The sequence below is a fragment of the Drosophila willistoni genome, chromosome 3R (genome assembly GCF_018902025.1).
Source record: "Drosophila willistoni isolate 14030-0811.24 chromosome 3R, UCI_dwil_1.1, whole genome shotgun sequence".
Lineage (NCBI taxonomy): Eukaryota > Metazoa > Arthropoda > Insecta > Diptera > Drosophilidae > Drosophila > Drosophila willistoni.
Window position 1 is genome coordinate 18,881,939 of NC_061086.1, and position 25,033 is coordinate 18,906,971.

At 41.3% G+C, this 25,033-nt stretch overlaps 1 protein-coding gene across 7 annotated transcripts in view; it reads left to right on the forward strand.

Moving 5' to 3' along the window:
* LOC6647203 (polypyrimidine tract-binding protein 1) overlaps positions 1-25,033 on the forward strand; it is a 164,209-nt gene that overhangs the window by 103,197 nt on the left and 35,979 nt on the right. For 4 of the 7 annotated variants that reach the window (XM_047013496.1, XM_023178866.2, XM_023178863.2 and 1 more), the window contains one exon: positions 4,145-4,186. The exons of the other annotated variants lie outside the window; for them this stretch is intronic. In XM_047013496.1, coding sequence (XP_046869452.1) covers positions 4,145-4,186 — 42 coding nt within the window. The remainder of the gene's footprint in view (positions 1-4,144; positions 4,187-25,033) is intronic. 7 annotated transcript variants of the gene reach the window in all.

Here is a 25,033-nt window from a genome sequence, read left to right on the forward strand (position 1 = left end):
TTCATACATAAAGTTTGCGACCTCTAGCAACTTCTCCGCCTCCGCCTCGTCCTCGGCCTTTGCCTTTGCCTTGTGCCTCAGCATCAACCTCTCAACCACCAAACTCAGAGATGGATGTGAATGTGATGAATGCTGGTTCAGGTCCTTGTCCAGGATGCTGACTGGCTGGCTGACCGGATTGCTCAGCATTTTTCATTTATGCACATATAAAACACACCACAACATGTGTGTGTGTGTGTGTATTTGAGTGTGTGCGTACGCAAAGTATTTATGTATATTTGCCTTTTCACAATTTTTCATGCTGTTGATTTAAATAATTTGCTTTTGGCTTTTGTAAATGCACAAAACATTTTTGGAATATTTGTTGTTATATTTGTTTGCGCATACAGCGTGTGTGTGTGTGTTTACTTGTTCATTGTTTGCCTATTTCATATTTGTTTATTTGTTTCTTCTACTTAAACAAAGATTCTCCGGCCTGACAAACAACAAATCAATCTTAATTTATGCAAATTTATTGCCACTCAAGTTTTGCATTGACTTTCTTAAGCGGAAGAATGTGACAAAATCTTATTTAATTTGATACAAATATTCAATTTTATGCCATGAAATCTAAGAAAAATTTCATAAATTCATCCAGCTCTCCGGCATTCCTCAAAACAAATTGGGAGAGAGAATATTTAAGACTTCTTCTTGAACTAAAAAAGAACCTAATTTTAATAGCAACTGCAAGACAATGAAAATTGTCAATCCAATTTAGTTAATTTTTAAAATATTTCAAAAATGACTATCGATGTTCTTCCATGAATTTCAATTTTCAATTGACATTAAAATCTAGTTTATAGTAAGCCAAATTCGTTTCAAATAATTCCAAAGCTTGTTCCTCTTTGGTAACTTAAGCTTAAGTTTATAAACAAAACAAAGTCCATTATGAATTTATCCACACATAGTTTTTAAAGTTCTTAAGCCCATGGCCAGACAAAAGGAGGCAGGAGTCTTTCTGTTAAGTTGATAGTTCTAATACTTCAGTCAAATATTTGCTAATTTTTGGCCAATTCACTTGATGATGGTCGCCAAAAGTTTTTTGTAGACAAATTTTCAAATATTGAATAAAACAAGAGAGAGATTGTTGTGGGAGAGAGGCGTTGCAGAGTGCGGGGGATAAAAACAAAACTTTTGCATTAGCCAGTAGCATAACATGAACAAGAAAAGTTGATCTTGCTCTTACTTTCCCTCTCGGTTTCGTATCGCCCACGCTCTCTCTTTGCTGCTCTGTTGCTGCTTAAATATGCAAATGAGTTGGGCCCAGACTTGACTTGACTTGGCTGACTGCCATGTAAAGTGCTCTAAAAGCGTCGGCGACTATGCCGGCAACAGCATTAGACCCACAAAAAAGCAACAACAGCAGCAAAAACAAAAATTGCATCTAGACAGCAAGAATCTGCTTAGGAGAGTGCATTTTGTGGCTGCGCCTTCCTCTAGTATGCAGCATCAAGCAGCATTTCTGTTTGCCAACGAGGCCAAGGAGTGAAAAATAAATGGTGTGTGTAAGCTGTGTGTTTGTCTGTGTGTGTGTGTGTGTGTGTGTGTGTAGGACTGAAAAGCGGCCAACAAGCACGATTACATTTACACACACAGACATTGAGAGAGAAAGAGAGAAATATTCAGACAGGCAGCCAGCCAACAACCAGCCAGTCAGTCTTTGGTAATACGACGATGATGGTGGTTTGCGTGGTGGTGGTGGTGATGAAGCTCCTGTTCCTGCTGCTGCCGCTTCTGTTGTTGCTCTGGCCGCGAAAATGCCAACAAATCATTGCCAGGACAACGTCTAGCAAACGAGCAACATCATCATCAGTCCATTCCAGTCCAGGTCCTATCCTGCTGATGCCTAAGCCGCATTTTGTGGATTCACTGCTCCAGCAGCACTCACACGAGCCAACGCGCCGCGGTCCCATGTTAGCCAAAACAAACGAGGTGGTTGCCGGCAAAGTGATTTCTGGTTTAATGTTTTTTAATGTTGCTCATGTTGCAACAGCACCAATGGCAGCAGCAGCAGCAGCAGCATCAGCAGGAGCTCTTGAGGCTGATGATGATATTGTTGCTGTCGACAGCAGCGGTTACACTTTGGTCAGTTGTCTGGCTTTTGGAGCTGCTGAGCTGCAATGCTGCTGCTCAATTGTGTTGTTGTTGTTGTTGTCAAGTCAAACATGAGCCACCGTGTCCTGACCAAAAGTACTCCACCTCTTGCTGTCTCCTCATCCTGCTTCACTGCCATGCATCCATCTGACCATAGCTAATTTTTCGCTCTCTTTTGCAATTTCTCTCGGTGCCTTTGTATGTGTGTGTGTGTGTGTTTGTGGGGGCTAGAGAGAGAGTCCATTAGCATTTGACAAAGTTATCTCCCTTGCCGTGTTTGCGGCTATGTAGCCAAATTTGACACAACATTTGTCAAACCGCAAAATGGCTACCACAATGTTACTTTCATTATGCAAAGGGTCAGCATCCGGTCTGGATCAGGGTCTACAATGACTAGTAGGGGTTCTTGCGCGCTTGTGTGTGTATGTATATGTGAATTTGTGTGTGTGTGTTCCCTTCTCCCCAAACTCTAATGACATTGGAGTAAGTTGGTCAGCAAACTGATTGTGTGTTGGTTGTATTTGTGTTTGGTTGGTTTGTCAGTTGGCTGACAAATAAGCCGCGATTTATCAAAAACCCAAAAAGCAAAACAACAAATTTTCACAAAATAAATTCCTCTTTCATAGATATGCACACATATGTTCAATTAGCATGGGCGTAGATAACGGGAACATTCTTGCTTATAAATTAAAATTTATTTGGCACAATAAATAAAACTTACTCATATTTAATGACTGATTAAACGCTTTGGTTACTACAGAAACTTATTTATTATCATTAAAGCAGCAAGTTAAGTCCAGATGTTGTACCCCTTTTATGGACAAGTTAATCTCCAGGGGCGACGCCCATCGCAAATGGTGGAAGGCCACTGCTCATTATGCTTATTTGGGGACTAGTGACAATTCAATAATGCATATGCATTGCATAAATTTTCACAGAACCCCGAAAACACGAGATCAAAATGTAATTTCACGGAAATTTTGTTTTCGGAAAATTTGTCAAATGCAATTGTCACAGCATGACTTACTGGCCACAAGGTGGTGGTGGTGGGGGGAAGCGGGGAAAAGGCATTGCAGAGATGACATAGGTGATTAGAGCGGGCCCCAAAATCAATTAGGACAAACACATTTGGCAGGGCGCTAACAGGAGCATAGACTTTGACGCTTAGATCCGATAAATTAGTCAGAGAAGAGGGACCCCAAAAGACCTCTCTAAATCTGTCTCTGTCTTTCTCTTTCTCCATCTCTCTCTGTCTCTCTGGTCAACCAAAAGTAATTATTTATTTACAAGTTAACGCTTGAACGATTGAAAGAGAGGAGGAGAGCCATGCGGGGCGGATACGCCAAGTCGGCATATAAATATTTAATGCGGCTTTTATGCGCGCACCCTTTTTATTTATTTAGCAACAATTAGCAGCTTACAAGCCATGCATATTACAATATGCATACACATATTTTGCATATGGATTAGTGAATATGTTTTTGTTTCTGCTTTCACGCCATAAACTATGCAATAATTCTATGCAAATGGACAGGGGCTCCCGCAAAAACAGATGTGGGAGTATGGGCATGATTGGTGAAATGGGTTCTCTATTTGGGTTCATAATTAATAATTTAATTGCTTCTGTTTATCTCTTAATTAAAAGGGATTTATTTGCACATACACACACATACACATGAGCAAATAAATACGCATATACCCACTTATTGGAAACCCACAACAAATCGAATGAAAATCGCATCGAAATGCTTTACTTTTTATCGCTTTTGCTAATTAAGTTCCATAATTAATGGCATTCAATGTGGTTTTTATCGAAGACAAAGGCAAATGCTGCTGCTGCTGCTGCTGCTGACGATGATAATGATGATAATGATGATTATCTTCATGTTGTCAATGATGATGAATGACCACAAAAACTGATTAGGGACATTCTAATTAGATTTGATTGCTCAAAAAGATTTGACAACGAAAACCAATTGAAAATGCTAATCAAATTGTATTTTATTTACAGGTGAGTTGCCCCCAGGATTATTGCCAAATGCCACAGCAATTAGTAAGTAAAAGAATTTCACTCTCGAACATGAACAACAACCCCGAATAAAAAAGTAAACTTCACACAAAAGCCTGGTTAGTCGTCCCGTCGTTCGGTCGCCTGTCAATCGCAGCAGTCACTTTACTGCTACTGATGCCTCTGTGGCGCCTTTAAGTGTGCTCCACTAATTTAATTTCAAGGCATATTTGCACTAAGGCGGCAACGTCGTCATCGTCGTCGTCGTCTTTTCTGCCTATTTGGCAGAAACTTAATTAGCCGGCAAAACAATGGCCAGCCAAACCGCCGGATTCCCCTCTCCCAGCCGCACACTCTGCCTAATTTTCATAATTGTTATTATAGAAATTCAGCAGCCATAAACAAAAGGTTAGTTACTTGCCTAATGACTTGAAGTGCTGCCCCGCCTATCAGCTTTTTGCCTGCCTCCCTCCTCCTTTGTGTGTCTGTGCCTCTCTCACTCTCTCCCCTCGTCGCATCGCTCGACTTGATAAACAAGCAAATGCGCTTATCATCATCCTATTCTGCTGCGGTCCCTTCCTCTCCTGCACACCATAAAGAAAGTTTGCCAACTCTCGCTTTCTCTATCAGTTGATTTGGCCGAGCGCAGACAAAACCGCGCGCATTCATAACCGAAAACTCAGTCAATGCGAAAATGATAGCCAGAACCCAAGTTCACAACTTTTCAACTATTTGTCGAGGTTTTTACACACAGCCAAACGGAAATGGATGTTGCGGAAGTAAGAGGAGGAACAGTGAGCCGCCTAAAAGGGGGTTGGGGTAGTTATGGGTGGGTGGTTAAAACCACCCTTAAAAGACTCAACACTAATTACGCTCGAGCGTTGATTTTGATGTGGCCAAAAAATTGAAATGGACCACTAAACGCTTTTAAAGATGCCTTAAAGCAACGTTCAGATGGAGCCAAGTGAGTGGAAAGGTGAACTGAAAGATCGAGTGGAAGAGAAAGAGATATAGACAGAGAAAACAAGAGGAGGGGGAGAAAAAGGAGAGCACATCCTTGTTGTGTGTCGGCCTACAAAAGTTGCACGTTGAACTTTACAACTTTTGCAATACTTGGCCGCCATTTCAGTCAGTTGTTTGTTTGTCGGTTGGTCGACCAACTTTGAGCCATGTCCTCAGATGACTTCAACCGGACGCCTTTCAATTATTAATGTGGCTGCTGCTGCTGCTGCTGCTACTGTTGTGTTGTGTTGCTGCCATCGACTGCTGTTGCTCTTGTATAGTTTAATTAATTAATTTGACAAAAGTTTTCAATTGAACTTCAGACAACTTTATTCAAGACTTTAAGCTCCTACTACTACCGCAGTCAAGTGCAGAGAAAGAGAAAAAGTCATAGAAATATCAAGAAAACAAGCCGCAACACACAACACACTCAAATTCGAATCAATAGAAATCTGAAACAGAAAAACAAAAGGCCGACCGACTGAAACAAAATAAATGAATTGTAAAATTTCTGCCATATGCCATATGCAAAAAAGGAACAGCAAACAAAAGCAACAAAGAATTTATTATAGGGCTTTTTCAATATGTGAGTCCCCCCACACTTTGTGAAAATTTCCAGGCTTTAGGTTTTCCTATTCATTTTACTTTTCCCTGTCCACTTCCCACTCTATTTTTCGACTCTTTGAGTAATTTATGTGTGTGTGTGTGTTGGTTCGTTTATTATATATTTGTTAGCAGATATTTCATTAAATCTCTGCAAAATCGAATATCACATTCTTTCGATTAACAAATGAACAACCTAATAATTTGCCATAATTGTTGCACAATTGCAACAAATATTTTGTGCGCATATCACCTATGCATATAAAATATTTTACTTCATTTGTTGTTTGGTATTTGTGTGTCCGTGTAGTCTTTTAAATTTTTGTAATTAAACTTTAATCAACTTTCTGCTTGGTTCGGTCGGCCGGCCATTTCTCTTTGATAATAGATAAAACTTTTTACCTAAATCGAACAGCAAAAAGGTTGTGCCCCATGACCTCAAAAATGTTTATGCCACACTTCCGTTTGTGTGTGTGTGTGTGTGTGTGTGTGTGTGTGTGTGTGTGTGTGTGTGTGTGTGGGTTCTCTTGTTTTGCTCTGTAGCTATTGTTCTTATGCTGTTGTTGTTGCCATTCGCTGTTACTCTTGATGCTGTTCATCTTGTTGGCCGCGCGCATGAGTTGGCTATAATTAAAAATGCTATTACTGCCAAGCTTCATATAAATTTTTAATTAGCAATTTTTGCTATTTTCCTACTTTGTTAGCAGTGTGTTGCTGCTGTTGCTGTTAAGGAATAGGAGGAGTTTAAGCTAGAGTAGAGGAGGGTGCAGCAACACCCACTTAGACAGCTATTGTGGTTTTTGTTGTTGTTGCTGTTGCTGTTGGAGAACTTTTTAAATTAGCACTTTGTTAATCACCCTGACGAAAAAACCAAAAAAAAAAAAGGTAACAATGTCGGCATAAATTGTTTTTTAAAAGGATTTTGTCCATTGCCTTGCTGTTGCTGTTGCTTACCTTTGGCCGTCAGCCCCGCCCTGCCCGCTGCTCGTCTTGCCTCTCACTCTTTACCGTACAGCGCGTGCCACGGCAGCTGCTCGCACGCATTAAGCGGCATCCGCCATAGACAGCCCGCCAACATTTACCGCGAAGCAACGGCATCTGTCATAAATTTTTTGTTAGATAAAAACAAAGGCAAAAGAGAGAGCACAAGAAATAATCTCTCTTTCGCTCTCGCTCTTCTCGCTGACGTAGGTAAAAAAACAATACAAAAAAAAAATTGAAAATGTGTTGCCTACTTATTTGCGTTGAGCGTTGGCGATGATGGCAGCAAAAAGTAGCTAAAGTTGATTAGCATGGCAAAGGGTTGATCGTTCGCTTACTGTAATTATTAGATTTTATGCATGGTCTGGGCACGCCTCCCAACCCCACCCCCAACCTTCATCACCACCCAACCATTCTGCTGTCACCTTTATGCATGTCGTTGTTTTCGTGTGTTTGTGTCGGCCATAAAAAAGAAGCGAGAGCAAATATTGACAATTATGGCCTATAATTTGACACCCATCGGTAGCTGCAACAACAAGGACATAAAAAGCGGCAGCAACAGCCAAAGGGTTAACAATTTAAATTAAACCACCACAAACTCACACACTGATAAACGTATGAGTATATGAGCTTTATGATTCCGGCTGCTTATTTGCCCGCAAACGCACGCACTTTTCATGCATTTTAATTAAAATTAACTTCATTTTTATTACACATACGCCTAAAAGTATGCTGCATACTCGGTTTGTTAGTTGCTGCCTACAATTTTTACAATTAAATAAAGATTTTATTATCATGAGGCCGCCATTGGCTGGCTTAGAGCTGCCTCCCGTCCGACCGACTGTCTTTCCTTCTAGTGTGTGTGAGTGTGTGTAAATATTTAAGCATATAAAATTTACTGTAGGTGTCGCGTCGGCATATTTTAAAAGCTTTTTGTTACACACTCCGTCGCCCCTCCACTTTCCATGCCGCGTTTACTTAGCTAAAACAAGAAGACAGAGGCACACGATACAGAGAGAGATGGAGAGAGAGAGAGAGAGCGACAGTAAGATAGCACACTCTCTTAGGGTGATGGTGATGGTGACGTGGCATGGCGTGGCGGGTGATGTGAGGTGTTGTGTTGGTATAGATATAGAAGAGTATGGTCGTCGGTCCTCACATATATGCAAATTTATGTGACATTGTGCCAAGCACGCGCTCACTTTGGCTTAAGGCTTGCCCAAAGGAATTTCCGGCTGTGGCTTTTTGTTTTCCAGCTGACTCGGCAGGCAGACAAACGACAATGTTGCCCCTAAATGTATGCAAAGCTTTGTTTAAAGTGTCATATATGTGTATGTATGATGTTGTAGGTTTATCTTCTGTCTGTGTCTCTGTGTGTATTCGTGGCAATTTAATGGCTCGCGACCCGACACCGTTTATGCATATTTAATAGTTGCTATTTTTGTTAAGTGCTTCAAATTATCAACATGTCCAGCAAAGGATTCAACACAGCATTGAGACATTAGGTCTTGGGCAGCAATCCTTACAAAATACCATAAGGTTCTATTCAGACTCGAGTCATCAACACTTCTTAGTGGCTGGCAGACAAAAAGGCCGAAACTAATTAAATGTCTGCCAAATTGCACAACCTTTCCCTGACACTGGAACGGAACGCGAATTCACTCTGTCCCCCTCTCTCTCTCGCTCGCTTTCTCTTTCTGACAAGTTACACAATTAGCAGTTAGGCACAGTGGTATGCTATGCATACGAAGAGGGAAGGAGACAAGGGGACGCGAAGGGGGATGGTGTAGAACCCAAAAAGTTTGCTCAAACATTTCAATGAATTTTCGGAAATTTACCCAGAAAAGTTTGCATCAAAATGGAAACCATCTTCATGCTAATGAATTGCTGTAACTGACTTGCTGTTGCTGCTCCTAGATTTATGCTATGAAAATTAAAAGGTAAATAGCAAAAGCGCACAGGCATTCACATTCAAACACCCACATCATCTAACCAACCAAGCAACCGACCGACCAACCAACCTGGTATAATAGTTCCTTCTGTCTGCCGATGCTGTTTCTCCCATCCCTCCAACTCCTCCGTTCTCTATGATTGTCTTTAGAAACTTTAATCAAGCACTCCTTTGTTTGCCAACCAGCCTCCATGCTCGCCGTCTCTTTGCAAGCAATCCCCGATGCCCGATCCCTAATATAGACCAACAAGTTGAATCAAGTTTGCATCAATTTCAATATTCCCACTGTTTTCATTTAATTTCACCAACTTAAAACTTAATTGTGTGCTTCCCGACTGTGCTTTTTTGCTGCTGCTGTTTCTCCACATTGCTTCTCCGTTTTATAGTCTCCTGGAAAAAAAGCCGGGCGGGAGTTTTTCTGCTTTTAAATTTGCAAAAATTAAAGCTCGCAACAGGTTGCCGCACAGTGGGCGACGGAGACTAAGGAGATAGCAGCAAGAGTGAGAGAGATAGAATGGATGGGAGTTGAGATTGCAACGCTTCGTGGTCGGATGTCGGGGTCTTGTAATTTGCCGAGCAGTCAACGACAACGGCAATGATAGTTTTTTCTGCTCCCCCAAAAACACCTCCCCCTCCTCCCGCCCTCAACTTGCTCCAGTAGCACCTTAGTTATGAATGGCTATTGCAAGGAGGCGATGGTGTCGGTGTTGCTGGTGTTGCAGTTGCAAAAACAACGACCCCAGCATCATCATTTAAAAGCGCATTAAAAACTTTTTAGATTAATTTCGCTGCTTGTTGCTGCGTTTCATTTCTGCTTTAGCCATGTTATTTACTTCAACCGCTGATGCTACTATTCCTGCCTCTGTTGCTCTGTGTTGCTGCATCTGGTTTTCCTTTTTCAACATTTCGGTGTTTTTTTTCTCGTTTAATGTGGCGCATTTTAATCCGATGTGATGCTGAAATTTAAAGCAATACCCCAACAGATTAGCATCACAGCAGTATTTCGGTATTTTTGAGAATAATAATTTTGACAGAGGGGAGGGGGAACAAATATGCTCGTGTTACTAATATGCTTTTCATGTTCAAAGTTTGGATAGTTTATTCACGAGCTCTAACATGTAAAATGTTGCAGGTTGTTGCTGCTCTTGCTGCCGTTGCACAGGAAATTCAATAGCTTTTACCTTTTCAACAACACACACACATTTGCAAAATCATCAATATTTATTTTCGGTTTTCTCATTTTTCCTCTTGGAAAAATTTTTTTGTGCATTTTTGACCAAATATGTATGCAACAAGAAGGAAAAATTGTTTGTGGCTGGAGAAAATATTTGTTCTGCCTGCTTTGCAATATGCGTTTTCCTCAATCATTTTCAATAAATCTGTCTGCAGTTCTCTTGCTGCTCGAATTCAATTCATGGTAGAAATTTCCCCTTCAATTCTTCTTACACTCTAATTTTGAGCTCTATTCATGTCTTTGACATTGCCATCATCATCATCATCATCATCATCATCATTCTTATCATTATCATCATACTTGTCCTTATCATTCTTATTCCTAGATCAGATTTATAATGCGTGAGACCAAATATAATTCAATGCGGAATTCGATTGAATATATACGTACTCGTTTTGAAGGGATTTATTTACTGCTTGAGATTGGAATAAAAAGAGGAAAAAACGGGGTAAAAGAAGAGGACTAAGAAGAGATTTATTTATTCATTTTTTTTTACATGGATGTATGTACATATATTCTCCGGTATATAAATTAATTTCCATGGTTATTTTCAATCAATTCTCGAGGGTCCTTTTTGGCGACCTTTCTGGCCACAAATTATACGCAATTAAGCAAATTTGTCTAGGGTAAAAATCAAAGTCTTCTTCACTTGTGTGTATGTGTGTGTGCCACATCACAACAACACTCTGATTAACAACAAGAACAACAAAGAAACAAGAAAAATCACCCTAAAACCAGATGTAAATAAACCGTAAAAGAAACGGAAAGACAACTAGACGACGACTCTCCGGCTTTCTGACTACGGTTATGGCTATGTCTCTGGGTCTGTGATTCCGGTTTTCAGCTACTGCAATCCCCGGTTTTGGGTCCGGGTGTGGACGGGAGTTCATTTAACCTACGGCGTGCTTCCGATTTACCGCAAATTTCAAAAACCAACAAAACAGACAAAAATTTCGCCCAAAGGGCTCTACAACAAACAAAGAAACAAAACGCAAAACATAAAAAAGAAGAAAAAAAACACTGAAAGCCACTGCGCATGAAATCCAACAAGTAAATACACAAGTACACCGGATAAAAAAAAAGGGTATAAAGGGTAACAAACGAGAGAGTTATATATAAATATATATAGAGAGGAAGGACGATGATGGGGAGGAGAAGGCAAGCCTCTGTTAAATTGTGAAATTGAATTTTCGCCCTTTTCTGATTTTCTTTTTTTTTTTTCGTCTGCTTTGCTATTTTTAACACATTTTTAACATTGATTTATGCAAAAATTTCCAGTTCACTTTGCACACTGCAAAAAAGTTTTTCTCTTGGCCTGTTGATTTGTTGATTTCTAACAAATATTTGTAAGCTTTTCGAATAAAACCATGAATGTCACTCATTCTCGGTTAGACCCTCTCATCGTCATTTTCATCAGCAATGAATCATTTCTCTCCGAGAGCAGCCCCCCGGCACCGGTTTATTCCTACCATTAAGTCTTTTACCTTTTTACCTTTTTGCCTTCACTCAACTTGTGTCATCTGTCATATTTTTTTCACCCCACCGGTGGTTTGGATTTCTTTTCTTTTCATGTAGTGTAGAGTTTCATTATCTCTGGTTGAAGCACAATAAAAAGAAAAAAACCAAAAATCATTTAACACTTAGTCATTTATAACACGATGAAACACTTTATACGGGTCATCAATTGGTTGTTATTTATATTAACTCTTTTTCCTCTTTCCCGATTTAATATCAATTTAAATATCATAAATTTAATCGAACAAACACTGAGCAGAGAAATACCGTCAATAATAATTCATGAGTTCGTCTCATTAGCCATGCCACAGATATCATCATGATATCCATTCTCATTATAATCATCATCATCATTGCCATGAGCATCGACATCGACATGAATGTCGTCATGAATGTTGCATTATTTTTAATGGCAATTATAAATATTGCATACAGTTTTGCATTACCCTTTTGTTTTGTGCTCATGTTGATTTCTTTTTATATACCAACCATCCTGCTGTCATAATTTATTAATTCATTTCAATATTGTCATTAATTGTGTGAGAGAGCAGCATATCATCAAGCAAGTGAAATTGAGCAGTTAATTTACTAGTTGAGTTTCCGTTCAGATTGAGTTTCGCCTTGTTCTCTTAATAATTTAATTGTGCAACCAAAGAGAGAAAATCCCAAAACTGTGTAAAAACATTTTGTTTTTTTGTTTTTGGGAGGAAAAACATTAATAAACCGGAAGCACAGCACGAGTCCGAGTTTCAACGGAAATGAAGCAAAAACTCAACATAACATACACAGAGGAACAGACACACAGAAAGAGAGAGGTGGGATAGCAAATGGCCAACCATATGATGATATATATATATATATATATGTGGGTTAGGGTAAAAGGGGTTTATACTTTTAGTTGCATACAAAGTTGCTCGCTTGGTTGGTTGCCCTACGTCCCCTTCTCCTCTTCACCTGGCACTACCGTGCGCAATGCCGTCCTCGTGCTCGTCCTCGTCCTCGTCATCATCAACAGTTTTGTATGTTTATCTGTGCGCGAAAATGCATTTTTGCATACAACATAACCGCAACAGATGCGGTCGCTTCAATATAAATGCAGTTACAAATGGCTGCCATATGCGCGAGTGTGTGTGTGTGTATGTGTGTGTGTGTGTGTGTTTGTGCGTGTGCTGTGGTCATTACAACGAATTGCGTACAGAATTTCCAGCACCCCGCATGGTTTTTATGACCCTGTCGACATGTCTTCTTCTTGCCCCACCGCTTCTTCTCGTCGTCTCTCTCTCACTCTGTGTCCGTCTGTCTGTCTGGTATGGCCTGGCCTGGGCCGTTTGCTTGTTTTTTGCCTTGGTCATTTCCGTTTTTGTTACTGTTACTGTTTCTGTTTTTGCCATTGCTGTCGTCGGTCATCATTATGGCACCAGGAGACGCTGAAAAAATTGTGGAATGAGCAGAAGCAGGAGTAAAAGCGCAGTAACAATGGTTTTGCCCTACCACAACACGCTACCCTCTCCACTTCGCGGTTGTTGGTCATTCGATTCTACTATATATTTTGGTTGCACACTAATTATTCGACTACCTATAAAGTGATGGAGGGGGAGATGGTGGGAGATTTCTTGATAAATGCATTTGGCAATTGAAATCAGGACGAGGAAAAGCGGCTTTGGGTTTTCCTTTGCCCCTACGAAATATGAGAGACAACAAACACAATCAAAGTGTGTGTGTGTGTGTTTGTGTGTTGCATGGGACTAATGAAGAGCAAATGCAAATGCCTCGACCAGTCAGCCGACCATCTGTCTCTTTATCTTCACAAACCTATGTGGGGGAAGGCTCATTAATGCGCATAATCAAAACGGCAATTGCAATGGAAGAGACGGTGGAGTATCAGCAGCAACAGCAGCAGCAGCAACAGCAGCAGCAGCAGCATATTTGTCACATGATTACCGTATCAAATAACACAGAGAGCGAGTGAAAGAGAGGGAGAGGGAGAGAGAGGGAAAGCAATTGGCCATCCGTTGGATGTATTACACCACAAGTCCACTAGAAACTTTTCATATCATTGCTGCGTTCTCTGCGTAGTCAAATGAGGTTGTCATCAAGCAAATTTCGCGTTCTAAATTTGGCACCAGCCATCCAACCAGATAGCCTCCTCTACAGCAAAAGGAAGCGTCCAACCATTTCACATGCAGCAATCATCAGGACAGGCAGTCAGTCAGTCGAATGTGAAGGATAGGAGAGGAGATACAGAGGCAGAGATAGAGAAGCAAATGCAGCAGAGGTATAGGCATCCCGCAAGCGTGTGGCCATAGACAATGTCTATGCATATTTGTCATACAGAGCCCCAGCTCGTTGCGGTTGCTGCCTCTGCTCCATACACACGCACACGCACACGCACAACACCCACACACACACACACGCACAGACCAGGCATATGCAAAACTGAAATTGAAACTGTTTAGTTGTTGTTGCTGCTGTTATTATTGCTGCTGCTGCTGTTGTTGTTGTTGTTGTTGCAATTGCTCTTGGCCTGGTTGCATGTTTGGATCTCTTTGGCTTTGCCATGGCAAGCAGATAATTTGCTTGAAAACCCATTTTCCGGCCTCTGCTCTCTATGTGTATGTGCGTGTATGTTTAACGCTTGTGTTTAACTACATTTGTGCTCGATGATAAGTGTGACAAGGCAAAGAAGGACACACAGAGCATTCTCTCAAGACAAGTTTTAATAATTATTTAAGCTTGTTCATCTTAAAACAAGGATTCATTTCTTAAAAATAGGCTGCAAGTCTTTAGAAGTTTTGCTTATTGTTTGAAAATTCATGTAAAGAAAGATATAACCAATTAACTACTCAAAATGAGAACTAGCTGAAAATAGCTCGAGATACTTTGACTTAAACAAAAATCTAATCGTAGATCTTAAGTAGACCTTGGCTTATGTGTTGCCCTTTTTAAGTTGCCATTAGTGTTTGGCACTTTCGAAAAACTAGCTATTAAGTTAACTGCACTTTTGTTGCAACTATTGTCGTCGTCATCGCATAATTTTGCGCTAGTATGAGACAAAAAGCACTCATTAGAAATATATAGACCAAATGCTGTGTTGTATGGTGAGGCTCGTCCAGGCAAACAGAAAACCACCAAGCATAAGCACTTAGCAGCCAAGCCTCATCGTTTCGTCGATGATGTGGATGATGATGATGATGATGATGATAATGATGACGATGGCTTAAGTAGTCGTAGTCATAGTCAAGCGTCGTTGCCAGAGAGAGATTAAGCAGGGGACGACGACAACGACAACGATGACTACTTCTTCGTACTAGTCACTGCCATTCCATATTCATAATTGCTAATGGAATATGCTGCGACATCCGCGTAAAGAAGTGGCAAAGAGAATGGAGGAGAGGTTTTTAGGGCCGATGTGGCCGCCTGGTGATTATGGTTGGCGGTATCATCGGCCCACTACAAAGTGTTTCTGCTTCTTCTTGGCTACATCTATATGTATATATGTATATATGTACGTATGTGTGTATTTTGGAGGCAGCTGCCACAGGCGGCAACAAAAGAAGCTATGTTGCTCTGGGCCATTCCTGGGAGAAATTAATTTGCAGCTTGCGAGACATTTGGCGTTGGCGTCTATTTACATTGTATATATTACGTATACGCCCTGACTATGACTCTCTCTCTCTCTGTCTCTCCCTTTCTCTGACTGAGGTTATGTTTTAGGCAAGCCACAGCTGTTGCCTCTTCTTCTTTTGGCTTGTGTGTTTTTTATGTGTATGTGTGTGTGTGTGTGTTGGTGTGCTAATTTCTAGTCACCTGCAGTAATTTTCACTTTTTTGCTGCTGGCGAAGTTTTTCGTTTTTGGTTTTCGTTGTTGTCGTCTGGCAGCTCTTTGTTAATTGGTTCAGTCACCTGTCTCATGATCTGCCAGTCAAGCGCACACGACCCATGGCCGTAGTCGTTGCCGTCGCTGCTGCTGCCGCCGCAACCGGACGATGTTTCAAGGCGAGAGCGGAAGGAAGGAAGGAAGTCCAACGCCATTGAGCGGTGTGTCTTCTCTTCCTCTCTCGGCTTCAACAAAATAGAAAAAAACCAAAAAAGAAAAAAAAAACGCCGCTCCCTGGGCTCCTAGCAGCAGCTTTTGGCAGCCCATTTGCCAAGTTACCCAATGAACGTTTTAGATTACAATAGGCCAGGTCGGGTCGGACCGAGCCGAGCCAAGCCAAGCCAAGCCAAGCCAAGCCAAGCCAAGCCAAGCCAAGCCGTGTGGTCGCATTAGCCTCACTCCTCTGGCCATTCTACTGCTGCTCTACCACAAAGTTAGCGCTCGCTGTCGTTAACTTAATTGGCCATCACCACCCACTTTGCGGGTTTTTATGGCGACAAGGGTGAGGACGACGAGAACGTCGGACAACTTGTGACCCAACCACCATATAAGAGTGAAGAGAACCAAAAAGCACGAAAAACAACAACTGAGGCAACTTTTGTTGTTTTCGTTAGCTTCGGCTGTCACATTTTTGACATTTTTATTCTACATTCCTTCTTCTTTTTTTTTTTTTTGTGTGTTGTTGGTCCGGCCATTTTCTATTACGACTTTTTTCTATTTTGTTGTCACCTGGCCACCATCTAGGCAGAGAGCTATTGCCTACTTTTTAGCGCCGAAAGCAGCTCAACTCGGTCTCGGTTTACGCTCGGTTTGCTTTGGCTTTCTATTTTTTCGTGATTAATAGGTGTGTTAATGGATGTCATTTTGATGTTTCCGCCAGACGCATGTCCATGGTCATCCACCCCATTTCTTCTTACCCTCCTCTCCCCCCCACCCAACAATATATATATTCTCCTACCCCATCCATGCCCAACGTTGTCCCTCTGTGTACGTTTGACCTGTCGCTTCTTGGTTTTTATGTTTAATTTGTGCATTTCTCGCTAATTTTTAAGGTTCGTCATTAAATGTAGATAATTTTTTATACTTTTCTTTCGGGTGCCCCCTTTTGCCCATGACCAGACCATTCACCATTTGCTATGCCTCTAGGTTTATGGTTTTTTTTTTTCCATTCTTTTGATGGGCGCGTCGTAAAACGAAAATGTAACGAGCTAGCGACACGACCACTGCTTTAAATGGACATGTAGAAGGGCGAGGGGCCGAAGGGGCTAGAATATTAAAGCCTTTTTATTTGCTGTCGCAGACAAATTTTCATGTTTAGGCATTTTCTTTTAATTAGTCGCAGAGACGACCACTTTAAAGCCAGACTTGCAAAATCAATAGCAAACCACTTTAAAAATACCAAGAGGTGCTGATGGTGTGAGTGTGTGTGTGTGTGTGTGTGCATGCAACATGCTTTTTTATACTCCTTTTTTCATTTTGCCGCTCATGCAAGTGCTTTGCTTGTGTTTTTATTGCCGCACAGCGGCGTGCAGCAGGCGCAGTAATCGATATGTAAACATGCGAGTTGCTGCCAGCCCACCAATCCAAACTCCACACAGATACAGAGACTTGCAACTGGAGTAGATGTGGGCTCATCGTGGAAGGAGGGCGGAGTGTAGTATGTATAAATTTAGAAGCAAACATAACAGGCCCTGCAAAGAAAAAAAAAACGAGAAGAAAAACGAAAACCAAAAAATGAACCAACCCGTGAGAGCAAGAGCGACAGCAACAAGCTTGCAATCGTTTGGCATGCAACATGTTTTTATATATAAATCAATTACTTACCAAACATGTGACGCACACACACAAGTGCACACAGAACACACACACACACAGAGAGTAACCAAACTAAAACCAGAGAAGGAGAACATGCAATGGATTTCGATAGTGAACTGCTGGAACTTTGTTTGTCATGCCATATAAGCTAGGACAATCCTTTACTTTTACCATTAAAGCGCGCTATTGAAATTGTTTCACAATTCGATTAATGTCCAACTATTTGTAGCCTTTTGTGTAGTCCTTCTCCATCCCGCCTAACTAATTTAGTTAGGGTCAATATTTTAGCAGCGCGCATACTCCTTTTAATTACATTAAATTTCTGTCTTCAAAATACTGATGGAAAATTTTACAAAAACCAAAATCGAATTAAGTGACATGATATTATTAATTGAGATTTACCATCCATAGCAGGAGCTTGGCTTAAACATTGAAACTGACATGGACGCTCGGGGCCCCATTAGAGGATCCTCCATCCATCCATCCCATCCCAGATAGGAGAGAGAGAGAGAGAGAGAGGAGGATAGGCTAGAATAGGCAGGATGAAACATTTTTACGGTCAAATTTGTCACTAGCATTTTGTGCTGTTGTTTTTGTTGGGACCTGAATTGATATAAATGTTGTCCACGAACCAACCAACAACAAACAGCAACGAATGGAAGGCAGGCCCAAAAAATAATGCGCTAAATAAATTGCGAAAAATTACATAAAATATTTAAGCGCATTCAAGTGTGGCGCTATAAAAAATGGCGAGGCATTAAAAATTTTCAAACGAAAGCAAAGCGAGCGTCAAACAGGAGAGGCAACAACGCGCAAGGGTCTGCGTTTTTTGAGGGTTGTAGTAGGTGGAGGGGGGCGGGGAATGTGAGTAGAATGAGGTAAGAGAGGAGAAGTTGTCTGTTTCTGTTGTTGCGGGTTGACGGCATGTCAGACACGCGAATAGACAGGCTGTGAATAGAAAGTACAAAATACACGTGGAGTGGAACAGGAAATATCTTTGTTGCAAAATGATATATGAAATATATATGTATATGCACACTTCAGAAATGTGTAAAAAAAAAAAAGTAGAAACAACAACAATAAGAAAATATGAAAATAGCTATTTCACGTGAATATTAGACATTTGAGAATTGGCAATGTGTTGTTGGGGGAAGGGAATTTTTGGTGTGTGTGTGTTCATTCAATTGCAACTACCCCAGACCAGGCAACAGGGCACATCACCTGCCAAACAAATTTACAAAATAACAACTGCAAAAAAAACTGCTACATTTTAAAGAGATTCTGAAGAGGAGAAGCAATGGCAACAGCATCAGCAAAGAGTGGGAGCAGACAAATAAAGAGCAAAATGTTTGTTTGTCGACTCAGACGCTTTTAATGCATTTTTTATTGGACTGGCACACAAAACGACAAATAGAAAAGCCCATAAAAATAAATAAGGCACACAGCGGCAGCAGGAGCAGCAACCAGCCAGCCAGCCAACAACGGGGCAGCAACAGCATATGAAATTGTAGATGGGTGGGAACTAGGTTGTGTCGGTGTCGGTGATGCCATATTAACACGGTTATCCCACCAATTCGAGAAGAGTGCGAGGCGCAGCATATTTTTCCTATGACCAGAGAGTGTCCAGCCGCCATAAATTTCAATGCTATTGAATTTTGTATGAACCCCAAGCCAAGCCAAGCCAGGCCAAGTTAGGCCGAGTCAAGCCACGGGAAGGCCAGGGCTTGACCTGACCCCCACGTGCTTCGATCCTGCTTTAAAAACATATAATTTATTTTAAAAGACCCATCCAAGCGACGGACCGTATAAACGGAACGGCCACAAAATCAATATCCAGTCCAAGAGATTTATGCTGTCGGTAATCGCTGTTAAGGTCACGACGACCCAACAAGCCAACCAACATCCCCAGCACAAAAAAAAAACATACAAATCCTCTTGGCTCATTAGAAATGCCAAACAGCAAATGCTTGTCGTTTGCATACATTCATACCCATACCAAAACCCAAAAACACAAACACACACAACTCTTTAGATATGTATATACTCGTATATGATGTCGCATTACAGGCGACTGAATATCTTAATAGACAGTCAAAGTCAAAGTTAGAAGAGTCGCGTGGCGCAAAAAAAAAAAAGAAAAAGGAATTGCCAAAACTTTCGGCCGTGCGTAAGATATGATGAGAAGGGGGGGAGTGGGGATGGTAAGAATGGGGGCTTGCTGCCGCAGAAAAATATCAATGAAAATGTCATACACAAATAAATGGCTTGAGATAAAAACACACACTCACAAACGTATATATGTATAGAGACAATCACAAAACTGTTGCCTACCTTTGTGCGCCAAGCACTTTTTCTACTGCATTTGCTGCCTGCTACGTGAAGCAGTCAGATTCAGACACAGAAAAATGGTAATAGAGAGAGAGCGAGAGAGCGAGAGAGCAAGAGAGAAAGGAAGACAGACACTCCAGGAACACATGTTTTGAATAATTTATGCGGGCGGGCGCACGAAATGTGCCCGCCAGGAGTTCAGTCAGTCTTCAGTCCTTCTTCCTTCTCAAAACGTCGTTGCCCTTTCCAAACGCTTGGCACTAGGCCAGGCAAAAGTTTTTTTTTTTCATCTGTCTTTTGCTTGAAAGCAGAGAAACAGAGAAAAAAAAAGAGAGGGGGAGAGAAAGAGCCAAAAAGGTGATAAATGCATAAGCAGAAAAAGTTTGCCTGCCTTTCGATTTCGCAGAGGGCAAGCAGGCAGACATGAGCTCCTGCTTCAGTTCTCCAAGTACTAATAGCGAAATTGCTACAAATCGTTTTGGCCAAACTTGCACACGAGTTTGTTTTGCCCCTCACAAACACAAACACACACCCACACACACCCACACACACACATATGCATAAAGAGAAGTAGAAGCCATTTTTTCTCGCCTTTCGACATTCTAATTTAGCTGCGCTTCAAATATTTATGCAAACAAATTGAAATAAAAAGAGTTCTTGACTCTCGAAAGCAATAAAAGCCAAGCGTAAATATTTATATATATAAAAACGTACACATACAAATATATACATAGATAGAGATATAGTATAAAACTCTTTGAAGACTGGCTGCAGCACAGAATAAATAAAACGTTCAAGCACTAGCCCCTTGCCATATATACACATATACATGTACACACGCTGATATATATGGTATCTATCTATATGTATGAAGAAGAAGAGAAAGAGAGAGAGAGAGAGAGAGAGAGAGAGAGAGGGTATATGTTTATTCATTTCATATAAAACTTAACTGTGCAGGTGACTCGCCTTCCTGGTTGCGGTTGGAGTTTGCCGCAGCTGTTACACTTTGGCGGCTTTTTCCTGTAATTTATTGCTTTCTGTTGGATAGACAGCGATGGCGGCAACAACAAGAACATTGGCATCGGCAACGGCATCGGCAACGGCATCGGCAGGTAGTTTGTTGCCTCTGAGCTATTTGCTTTGCTTCTACTGTCTGTCTGTCTGTCTGTCTATTAGAGTCTGTTGTGGTTGGTAACTAGGCCGCAGCTACAAGTTGTGCGTTTATCATTTGACAACTAGCTAACAAATAGGAATAAGTAGGAGAAAGGACATAGATACGACCATTTGTAATTAGAGTTTTTGCTTCAAGGTTCTTTAAAGAGCGTCGCCGCATCCAATGCTTTAGCTTTAAGCTGATGATGTGTGACAGCAGCTGCTGCTGCTGCTTTTGCAATAATTGTTATTTCAAAAGAGGATCAACGAGCGGCAGGCGGAGATTGCCGCTTTTCGTTCCGTTGTTATTTTTACCTACATATGCAATTTTTTGCACCATGCGCCTGCAGTTTCAAGGATGCCATCATCCTCGTCAATGGCATCGATGGCATTCATGCTGCAACAGCACCCAGTCACAGCGGAAATGTCGGAATCGTATCTGTGTCGCGGCTTGTATTGTGTGTGAGTAGTGAGCGTGTGTGTGTGTGTGTATCTCTGTATGGGTATGTTGTGTGTGTGTGTGTGTATAGAGAGAAAAAGTGCGGGTTGGTTATGGGTAAATGGATATGGATATTGGGTAGAGGAAGACCCACGGGTCGTTGTCGTCGTCATCGTCGGCGGACAGACAAAATGAAAAGCCTTTAATCGACAGCAACATATTCGATTTTAATATTCATATGCCGTCATAAATTCATAATACAACAACAGCAATAGCGACAACAACAACAACAATAACAGCAATATAAAAAGGGGCAAAAATAAGGAAGACAGAGAAAGAGCATAACGCAGCAGTCATGCCCAGTTTGTGCAATATATGAGGGCGTTGATATGGTCATATTGAATGATATACATACCCATTCACTCGACTACACACACACACACAGACACACGCACAAAGCAAACTTAACAATCGGTATCAAAAGAACTGCATATGAAATTTCCACACACAAAAACAAATTCAAATGGAAAAAAAATGTAGTTAGAGGAGAAAGAAATCACATGTCATGGCAAAAGAACTCATTAGACATGGGAAATATGTGCACATGGTTTTGGTAATTTGTGTGTACATATATATATGTATATATATATATATTTTTTTTTTGTCCAGCTTCGCCACCTCTTTCCCCCAACCCCCCTTTTCTTTTATTCTTTCTGTATGCGAATTGTATAACATGATGGCCTTGTGAGTGTCCAGGCAACTGGGTAGGTTGTTCGGTTGGTTCGTTGGTTGCTCTCTTCTAATCCCCTTTTAATAATACCTAAAGCCTTTTTGACTTGGTAATCACATATCATTTGCTATGCTTTTTCCAATTACAACATATGATCAGTGTTCGTATGTGTGTGTGTGTGTCTATGCATGAGTATCTGTTCTGTTTGGGGCATTTTCTTTTAAAGCGCCTTCAAGTAGAAAATCAAATGTAGAGCACATGGGCAAGAAATTAAACAACCCCAAAGAGACACCGCAATGATAAGGGACAAAATAGAGAAAGGGGCACAGGGGCAACGGCGACTGCCAACAGACGGCGGCGACGCATTGCTCATTACAGCAACAACAAAAGCAAACAGCAGGCAGCAGGAAAAAAGGGGCAGACACACTTTGACACCCTTTTACTTCCGTCGACGCCTCTGCCCTTGCCTTGCCTTGGTATTGGTATCATTCTCTCTCTCTTTGTGTCTCGGTCTCCCTTTTACTATCTATGTCGCGCACTTCAAAAACTTAACCGTTAGGCATATGCGTGATTATCTCTCGCCTCTGTTGTCGGCCAACAACACAAGCAGCAGCATCATGAGGCAGCAGCAACCCTCAACAAGCCCTCCAACAATTGCGCGCTGACCCAGTTACCCGGCAACAAAGGCGGAAGCAGAGGAAACATTGTGAAAAGGAGACGACGACGACGACAAGGCGAGCCAAGTATAAAAAGGCACATGTCATCATAGAAATCAGTGAACGCTGCTGGACAGTCAGCGTCCTCTTTGCTTCACTTTTCTCCCCACCCTTTTCTCCGGTGTGTGTTACACACACACTGCCCACGCCTTCGGCTATAAAAGGGGCGGGCGTTTGCTTATGAAAAGTTAAGAGAGGCAGAAAAAAAGGAGGCGAGTGTTAGGAAAATTCATTAAAATGGCACACAGACAAGATAGAAGAGACGAGGAGGTGCACACACACAATGAAAGTGGACAAGGCAGAGTGGACAACAATGAAAATGGTCCACTTCGGTTCGGTCCAGTACTGTTTTTGGGTCCAAATGCTTAGCTGGCTTATCGACTTGGCCATATGTGCATGCAAAGGACACACCACACACACACACACACATACACCCATATATGTAGTTGGAAGTTACTAATCAAATATTTAGCATACTTTTTAGAGTGGAGCATATTAAAATAACATTTCCGGTCAGCTTGGCATATGCGAGTCGTTGTAATCGCCATTCCCGTTGCCATGGCAGCAAGCCGGGGGCATTAGCCCGAGTACATGAACCGTGTAATGCACACTAACACACACACACACACAGAGAGAAAGATACATTCCCATGGCCAGACAAATCCCTGTAGCATGTGCCAGGTCCTTGGGCACTTGGGGAGCGTTAATGTGCCATAACGAATGCATTAGAGAGTTGTTTCTAACTGAGCCAAGAGTTAGTTAGTTACGTTTCGTGGAGAAGCAAAAAAAAAAGGGTTTTTGCCGACTGCCTGCTGCTGCCATTGGGAGGGCATTTAAAATTTAATTACTTACTACATATCCACTAAGCTATCAAACACCCGTCCACCCACACAAAAACTGTTAGGACTTTGCCTGCTCTTTAACAAAACGAAACAAAACCAAAACGAATGCCCCAAAAAGTGGGCTACAAATTTCAACTCTCTGACTACACGCAACACACGAAAACATATGTCGGTTACGCGCACAGCAACATAACAAAAAAAAAATAACAATGAGCAGCTTCTCTTGATATCATTACTCAACCATATATATATACACACACACACACACTTTCCCGCTTTTTGGGAGGACTCGTTCTGTCTGTCTCTCCCTGTCTCTGTCTCTGTGATATTATCAAGTGAAGTGCTTTTGCGGTTTTTGCTGTTGCTTTGTCTATTGCACGCCCTCTACTCTACCTTGTCTGCCTCTGCTGTTTCTCTCTCTGTATCTATGTGTGTGTGTGTGTGGTGTATGTGTGCTTTGGCTTTCTTATTATTGCCATTACCACATGTTGTTTTTGTATTTAAGCTAATTCTTTTATGTATATAAAACGTGCAGCCACATAAAAATAAAATCCAAACAACAAATAACACAAAAGAGAAAAAGAAGGCAAAAAGCAAAAGCGAAGCGCAGCATGATAAGCCAAGTGGCGAATTCAAGCGTAGTCAGCATTGATAGCAAAATGCTCATGGAATGGTGAAGTGCTATGAAGAGCAGCAACAATAATGCGAGGAAAGCAAGAAGAAGAGAAGGGGGTAACGGGCACAAAGGTGCCTACTTGCCACAAAATTACCCTTTTCAATTTGCGCTCAGCGTATAACAGCCAAAGGAATGGTTGGATGGAGTGTATCCCATTTTCGTTTTACCAACTTCGTTTATTGACTTTTTGTCATTCCTGCTAATGCACACACACACACACATACACATACACACACAAACACACGTATCCTGCTTAGTGATACAGTCAGCATCAGGAGTAAGAAGAGTAGCAGCTTTATTTTTATGTGCCACATTACATTTAATGCTTTAGCTTAACTTGGTTACACTCGTCGTTGTAAGAGAGCCAACTCTCCACCTCTCTCTGTCTCTCTCACTCTGCTATTTCTTTCTCTTTCTTGTGAGTGCGGTAATTAAGTGTCACATGTAATTACAATACACTCATGTGCTTTTGTAATTAGAGTTTACCGCGCTGCAGTGGCAACAAAAACAACTAACAAATACCACACATACAAAAATTGCCCCACTAATTCAAATGAATATTTACCCCAGCACGTTGAGTGCTGCAATTATTTGCATTAGTCGTTTGCAGAATCTAATTTAAGATTGCTAGAGAAAAAAAAAAATACGGAGGGGAAATATGAAAAGAAAAAGGGTGGAACCGGGCCCTCCTCTCCTCCGCTGCTCCTTGATGATGATTATAAGCTATATTTAATTTGCCGACCTGATGATGATTAACTGCCTCCCTCTCTCACACACTTTTCTCCAAATGCTTGACTGCTGCTCCTATTTTTACCCTACTCTCACTTACTATTTGCCACTCACTTGCTCGCTCCCCTGGCTGTTTGTCTCTAATTTCCATTTACCCCACCTATATCTACTATCTACCCACCTGGCTGTTGACTTAACAAAAACAGAAGTCCAAAGAGGGTGTAGTCACCACCCCTCTTCTCTCTTTCTCTCTTACTCTATTTCTCGTTCTGCTGTCTGTCTCTTAGTCAAACCAATGCAAA